The sequence below is a fragment of the Canis aureus genome, chromosome 35, assembly GCF_053574225.1.
Source record: "Canis aureus isolate CA01 chromosome 35, VMU_Caureus_v.1.0, whole genome shotgun sequence".
NCBI lineage: Eukaryota > Metazoa > Chordata > Mammalia > Carnivora > Canidae > Canis > Canis aureus.
In genome coordinates, this window is record NC_135645.1 from 23,401,147 (window position 1) to 23,408,925 (window position 7,779).

A 7,779-nucleotide genomic window follows, 5' to 3' on the forward strand; every position below is an offset into this window, starting at 1 on the left:
CTCACCTTCCTTTGATAAGAGTTGAAGCTCATATCATGTAATATTTATTCAAGTGATCGAGGTGATACTGAACCTGGGTACCTAGTGGTTGCATATGTAGATAGTTTCCTTTTTTTTAAGTGAGCTTAATATTCTAGGTCAACATTTTTATGCTGAATTGGACTATTCAGAGTACTATTCAGGGTATTTCCTTACCCTAAGATTATAAGATTGCAGGGAAGGCTATCGAGACTATGCCTGGAAAACTCAAAATTGTCTGTCAGTAACTTCTTTTATTGGAAACACGTCTGGAGAGATTAGAGTGCAGAATCTAGTTTATTCCACGGTACAGCATTAAGGTCCTGAATAAAAGATTGCCAGGTCCACATAGAAAGGGCTGTGGGTGGCTGTACTTAGAACCATTATATATCAGGGAACGTCACTGTATTTCGTACCTTACCACACGCATCTCTCTCTCTCCGTCCCCCTCCCTTTAATAGGAGTTAAGCCATTTGAATGCTTAACCTGTGGAGTAGCTTGGGCTGACGCCCGATCTCTAAAGCGCCACGTCAGAACACATACTGGCGAACGGCCCTACGTCTGCCCCGTATGTAGCGAAGCCTACATAGATGCTCGGACGCTCCGTAAACACATGACTAAGTTCCACAGAGATTATGTGCCTTGCAAAATTATGCTGGAAAAAGATACCCTTCAGTTTCATAACCAAGGAACTCAAGTGGAACATGCCGTTAGCATCTTAACAGCAGATATGCAGGAACAGGAAAGCAGTGGTCCTCAAGAACTCGAAACTGTGGTAGTGACCGGAGAAACCATGGAAGCGCTCGAAGCTGTCGCGGCTACAGAAGAGTGTCCATCAGTATCTACACTTTCTGACCAAAGTATTATGCAAGTGGTTAATTATGTGCTGGCACAACAGCAGGGACAGAAGCTGTCGGAAGTCGCAGAAGCTATTCAAACTGTTGAAGTGGAGGTGGCCCATATTTCGGAAGCAGAATGAAGGCAGTAATGGAGATAAGAGAAGTGACGTGTATACTGAACTCACAGAACATTTGTTTACAGGACTGTGTGACTCTGCCTAGATTTTGTATGTCAAGGTTCTGGGCTGTTTGGTGAGGTTTTAACATTTCTGAACGGTTTGTCTGGCTAATGGGTTCTGTTGAAAAGTCCATTTACTGTAAAGAAATTGAAAACAAGTGTACTTGGTGGCATTGGTTTATCATGGTGTACTTTTTATGAATTAATGTTTATAAAGGACTGTACTAAATTAAAATCTATATAGTTTCACTTGCATTTTGACATTATTACATACTTTGAGTTTAAAAGGCTGCACTAGTCAGATCTTCTTCTCTTTTATTCTCAAAATAGAGAGGTTTGTGATTTCATTTGCCCTGTTTATAGGTTGAAAAAAAATTCTAATATAAAGCATTTTAGTAGGATGCATAGGTATATTACATTTTTAAAATGCTTCAAATCTGTGATTCTTGACTTACTATTTATTTTAACCCCTTATAAGTCAGGGATTTATTCTATTTTAAAGCACTTAATGAGTTACATGTTGTAATCAAGTTTGCACAGTATACTTAATCTGTATGGGGAACCCTTAAATAAATAGCTGATTTTTTAAATGCCATTAAAATGCATGAAATGCCTATTAAAGCCTTACTATATACTATCTCTTCAAGGCAAGTAAATTGACCATGAGCAAAGGACACTGTTACTAAACACTGTTGATGGGAAATTTCTCCTTGATAACATGGGACAATGAATGAAAAAAAAATAATCTTCTTTTGCTGAAGAATGAACAAGTTAAAACTAGATTTCATATGTTTGCAGCTTTTGTATCATGTTTAATTGTTCAATTTTGTTGAAAAACTGCAATTTAGAAATAGGATAGCAATATAGACCTCTACAGCGGTCCTGTGGATACCCTATAATTGTCAAGGAACTTCAAAATATTGAAAAGTCTTCAATTCAGCCCTCATTTTAGTATACGACTTAAAGAAGTTAATTGATTATGCTCCACCAAATTGTCGAAAGTAAATTATTTTTAAAAGTTACCTGAGAATTATATTTATTTGTGTGTTTGATTTTTTTTTTTTTAATTCCCACTCCTAGAAGCTATCCAGTTTTCTGATCTTCAAAATAACTGTGGGAAACTACCACTCAAAACTATAATTGTTAGGATTAAACTTTTTAAATATTAGAAGCTAATATAAGGTATAAAATGAAGATATAAGCAAATCACATGTAAATCATTCCTAAAGCACAAGAAAAGAATGTGCCTTGATGTACATATATTAAGATACTTACTCCAGTTTACTTTAAAAAAATGGCTTAAAAAATAAAGAATAAATGTGATGCCATGCATGCATTATACCTGCATATGTAATATTTGCATTCGCAAATTTCCCATTGTTTCTGTAGCTGTGTGGCTGACTTTCTATTTTAAGTGAATTGACATACAGTCTATGACTTCATAATGGCTGCTTGTTCATCGTACCTTTCAGTTAGTGAAAATGTATTTCAACCCAGCTCAAATTTGGAATTGTCTTTTATGTTCCATCTTCACTGTTGTTACTAGATTTAGTTAATTGTATGAGACCATTAATGTATGTCAAAAATATGTAAATAAAAGATGTTGAATCTTGTTTAAAAGCATAAGCTTCAGAGTTGAGCTTGTCACTTTGTAAATCACTTGCTGTTTTATTTGATATGTTATTGAACCTAATCCATTATTAAAGGGAAGGGGAATTGAATACATTAAAAAGTAAACACTGGGTGGAAACATAATAATGTTAAAACTTCGTTCCCATAAGCAATTTTACCCCCAAATTGAAACCTGTGTGATTTACTGCCCACTTTGTGTCCGGCTGGCTTAGTCGGTAGAGAATGTATGTGACTCTTTAGTCTTGAGGTTGGGAGTTTGAGCCCCATGTTGGGCATGGAGATTACTTTTTTAAAAATGTGTAGAATTACATAAATTACATGCAGAAACAAGTGTTAGGGTGCCGAGAACTCAGTTCCCCATTGCCATGGGGGAAGCTTCTAGGTTTAATTTGCAGTTCCCATTTAGAAACGTGTTGCTTTGTTGCCAGGTGGCTTTCCCCTAATCGTGTGGCTACCACTGGCTAAAGGTACTTGCTACTCCGGCTGCCAAACAGCTGGAGTCTTTAGTCACTGAAATGTATGAATTGTCAATAGCAGTGAATGGCTTCTCTATCGTGGGTTTTAATCTTCTTATTAAAAGTGGCTGTCTCCAGAATTCCACAAGGTCGCCTAAACTGCTGGACTTAGAGCTAATCCAAACCTCCAGTGTTTTGTTGTTTACTGCACGGGTGTAGACTGCCTGTGCGGCACGATGTTTCCCGCTCAGGATTCTTCTTGTCAAACCTGTCGTCTCTTGGAAGTTCCTAAACAGCTTTACACCTGATGTTTGGAACATACGTAATAAAAGCCTTTGCCTCCTCTTGATCAACTATAGTGTGTGGAGCAAAGATGCACAAGTAACATTTAATCAGTTTAAATATCCCATGTTTGTAGTCTAGTACTTGACATTTGGAGGTTTACCGCTGCTTATTGGTTTTTTCCTGAAGAGTCTTTGAGATTTCGGAGTATGAACCCAGTAGGGCCTCCCCTTTGGAAGCCTGTGCCACCCGCCTCGGTTGAGGGATGGGTCTTTCCAGATCGGGGTTGTGTGGGCTCCACGTGTTGGTGGTTAGGTACGATTTTCATATTAATTCTCAGACTGTGGCTTCCCCGAGCAGCATCTGTAAACTTGAACTCGGGGCCACTTTGAGAGAAGCTCGCTGCTCGAAATCTCCGAGGGACGCTCTGTGTCCCCAGGAGCCCAGCCTTGGACAAAGACCCTTAGCTGCCTGGGCTGGTGAACAGAGGTTTTCTTGATTGTTCTTCCTGAAGATGTAGCTCTTCAGTGGTGCCAGCGTTTTGTTTAAGTAGGCTCCCTGCCCACCTTGGGTTTGAACTCCCGACGCTGAGATCCAGGAGTTTCGCGCGCTACCACCCGAGCCAGCCAGGCGTTCCGATGGTCTCCGTATCGTGTGAAATGTCTTTTTCCAACTTCCGTAGACCCAGATCCTGAGCTCTTGTTGCCCTTCAGCTGTCAAAAGCCAGCCCCTCTGGAAGGGCCAGGCCCTGTGCGGCCGGAGGCCACCACAAGCTCCACTCCTTCTCCTCTTCCTCAGGGATCCTGGGAAACTGCCTTTCTCACGAACTTAGTACCATGATTTTCTAAGGAATTTGTTATATTTTATCAAGTAGAGAGTTTCATGTATTTTAATCTCTTCCCAACTCTGGACACCAAGTAGTATTTTAGATATTTTCTCTTCTGGTTACTTTTTATTTCCAAAAGTTTTATTTCTACCCTCAATACCTCTTTCACTCTCCCCATCTTCTTCTTCCTGATAACCTTGGAGTTCCTCAACCTAATCTTTCACTGTTCTTAATCATCTATTCTTCATTTTTAAAAATTACATTTATCCTAGCAATTCCAGTTGGTTCTTCATAGGTGCTTATTCCCGCTTCCCTTTTCCATTCATCTTTTCCTGTCTTGCTGGTTGGACGTATCCTGTTCATTTTTAATTGTGTCCCGTGTGCCCTGCGGAACAATTCTGCAGAACAACCTCACCGTCCTACCACTGATGGATATTTGGGTCATTTTCAGCTTGGGGTTCCCCTAAAGAATGTTGTAGCACCATTTTTACCCTCTTGGTACATACATGTATATGGGCAAGCATTTCTGCTGGGTACGTAACTCAGAGTAGAACTTGAGATACTTGGATTTGTGAACCAAAATACCTCCCAAAGAGATGATACCAACTTGCTCTCCCCAGTGGTGGTGGCTCTGCGCGCTTCCCACTCACTCTAGGCATTCCGAGGCGAATGTGCTGAGTGTCCCATGTGGTTTTAACTTCTACTTCCTAGATAACGGATAAGCTTGCCACTCACTTATTTGATGGCCATTTAGATATATCCTCCTTGTGAGGCAGTGGAGTACCCTGAAAGTTTTTAATTAGATTGTCTTTTCCCTTTCTGAAAACAAGCTGTTTTGCAATTGCCATCTCCTATTTTAGAGTTTGTCTTTTTATTCTATTAATGGTATCTTCTGATGAATAGGTCTTTTATTTTATTTTTTAATAGGTCTTTAATTTTAATGTCCAGTTTATAAATGTGTGCCTTTTTACAATCCTCCCTGCTCAAAGATTGTATTCCCCTATTTTATCTTTTAAAAGCTTGGGCAGCCTGGGTGGCTCAGCAGTTTAGCACCGCCTTCGGCCCAGGGCATGATCCTGGAGAACCCAGGATCGAGTCCCGCGTCAGGTTCCCTGCGTGGAGCCTGCTTCTCCCTCTGCCTGGGTCTCTGCCTCTCTCTGTCTCTCATGAATAAATAAAATCTTAAAAAAAAAAATTAACAGATTTTACTACATAAAAAAATGGAAGCTTTCTGCATTGCAAAAAACCACCAAAGTCAAAGCCAATAGACAATTAGTCGGGAAAACTATATAACACATCAAAGATAAAAAGTATATAAAGAATTCTTAGAATTTGAGAAAGGACCAAAAAATCATAGTAAAATAGGAATGACATGAACAGACTGTTCATAAAGATATCCAGATGGCCTTTAAATATAGAAGATACCCGACCTCATTCATAACTGGAGATGCAAGTTAAAACGAATCTGAAATACCATTTTTTACCTATCAGATTTGGCAAAAGTTAAAAAGTATGACATAACCTATTGGCAAGGCTGTGAAAAGGAGGCGCTCTCATACATTCCTGGTGGGAAAACAAACGGTACAACCCTTTTGGAGGAGAATTTGGCAAAAATCTAACAAAAGTACATATACACTTATATTTTGACTCAGCAATCCTATTTCTGGTATTTACCTGCAGGAAGCTACATCGCAGCAATATGAAAATACCATGCACAAGGCTATTCGATTATAGCACTGTAATGGCAAAATATTGGAAATGACCTAAATGCCCACACAAAGAAGAGTAATTGCATAAACTACAGTATATTCCATTATATAGCTGTTAAAAATGCTTTTGGAGTAAGGGGTCCATGAACTGGTATAGTTTACTGGGTACACTGTAAAGTTGGAAAAAAAAATACCAAAATTTAAAAGAATGAACTGTAACATGCTACATATCATGTAAGGGAAAAAAGGGAAATAACCACTCATCTACTAATTCAAAGGAGATGTAGGAAGGATAAAACAGACACCAAAGACAGATTACCTACAAGGGGCAGGTGCGAACAGGATAGGAAGGCAGGAGAAAGAACGAGCTAGAGAGGACAGGTAGTGACACTTTTGTATAGTTCTAACTTTTGGAACTATGCTAATATTTTACATACCAAAAAAAAACAAATTAACAAAGAGTGCACAGCATTATGAAATACAAACAGAAACAAGTTAACTAGTTTCATTACAGATAAGCAGCAGAACCATACTAAAAGGAGGAGCAAAGAATTACCCCAGGTTACTTTGTAAAACAGTATTGATTACGCACTGGTAAGACTTAAAAAAAAAAGAACTACACGCCACCACTGCACAGGTTTTCGCTGGTAGATATATGGATTAGTAACTCTGAAAGTACTTTTATGTGTATTCTAGAGACTGAGCAAATAAAAGTCAGCATATTACAGATGGTCAAAGATTTCTTACTGTTGGATAAGTTTCAAATATACGAAGACGAGAGTGAACTCTGGTGTTGGTCTGGTATTGGAAGTTCTAACACTGAAGGGTCCCAGATTAAACGACTGAAGAGAGACAACTACACCATGTGGGATCACAAAGCGGATCTTGGCTTAGAGACACATTAATGGAGCAAATGGTGAAATGTGAAAAAATTCTGTACAACAGTACAAGGTAATTAATCCATTAAAGTATTATAATGTTAGTTCCCTGATTTTGGCAATTGTCCTGTAGTTATTTTAAGATGTTAGTAACATTTGGAGAACATGGAAATACTAATATTTTCAGTGTTCTGTAAGTCTGAAATCTTGTCAAAATGAAGTTGAAAATTCAAAAGAACTACCTTCACTTGACCAGAAAAGTTGACTTGGACAATCCTTCCACACGGAGTTACGCTAACTTTGATTACTAGAGCTAAGGAAACATTTGAAAACCCACAGCCTTCACGTGTTGGAATGAATCTTAATTCCAAAACGTAATTCAATTTTTTTATTTACTAAGACCTGACCACTGGCAGCAGCCTCATCAACATTTCAAACACATGACATGGAGCGAAGGGATGGTAGACACTCTTTTTTTTTAATTATTTATTTATTCATGAGAGACAGAGAGAGAGAGAGAAGCAGACACAGGCAGAGGGAGAAGCAGGCTCCACACAGGGAGCCCGACGTGGGACTCGATCCCGAGACCCCAGGATCACGTCCTGGGCTGAAGGCGGCGCTAAACCGCTGAGCCACCCGGGGATCCCAATGGTAGCCCCTCTGTATATCTTCTAACACTTAGGGATTTTCCAAGATCTGCCTCGGCAGGATTTTCTACAGCACAGGACAGACAACACTCGCAGCGGAGAAGAGGGAGGATTTGGGTGAAGTCTTTTCCAACCCCAGATAATCATAATGCTATGTGCTAAGTTAGGCAGACTTCAATACTCATTTTAAATCTCCCATTACTTCGGCCAACGATCTGGGCAAGAGCAACAATCATAACATCTGTCTCTTTTTTTGTTAAAAAACAAAAAACAAAACCCAGCGACAATGATGTAGAATAGAAAATAAGAACACTA

At 39.2% G+C, this 7,779-nt stretch overlaps 1 protein-coding gene across 2 annotated transcripts in view; it reads left to right on the plus strand.

Moving 5' to 3' along the window:
* Positions 1 to 2,661, plus strand: part of ZBTB11 (zinc finger and BTB domain containing 11) — a 32,872-nt gene extending 30,211 nt beyond the window's left edge. For both annotated transcript variants that reach the window (XM_077884034.1, XM_077884035.1), the window contains exon 11: positions 480 to 2,661. In XM_077884034.1, coding sequence (XP_077740160.1) covers positions 480 to 997 — 518 coding nt within the window. In that variant the 3' untranslated portion in view covers positions 998 to 2,661. The remainder of the gene's footprint in view (positions 1 to 479) is intronic.
* The last annotated feature ends 5,118 nt before the right edge of the window (positions 2,662 to 7,779 follow it).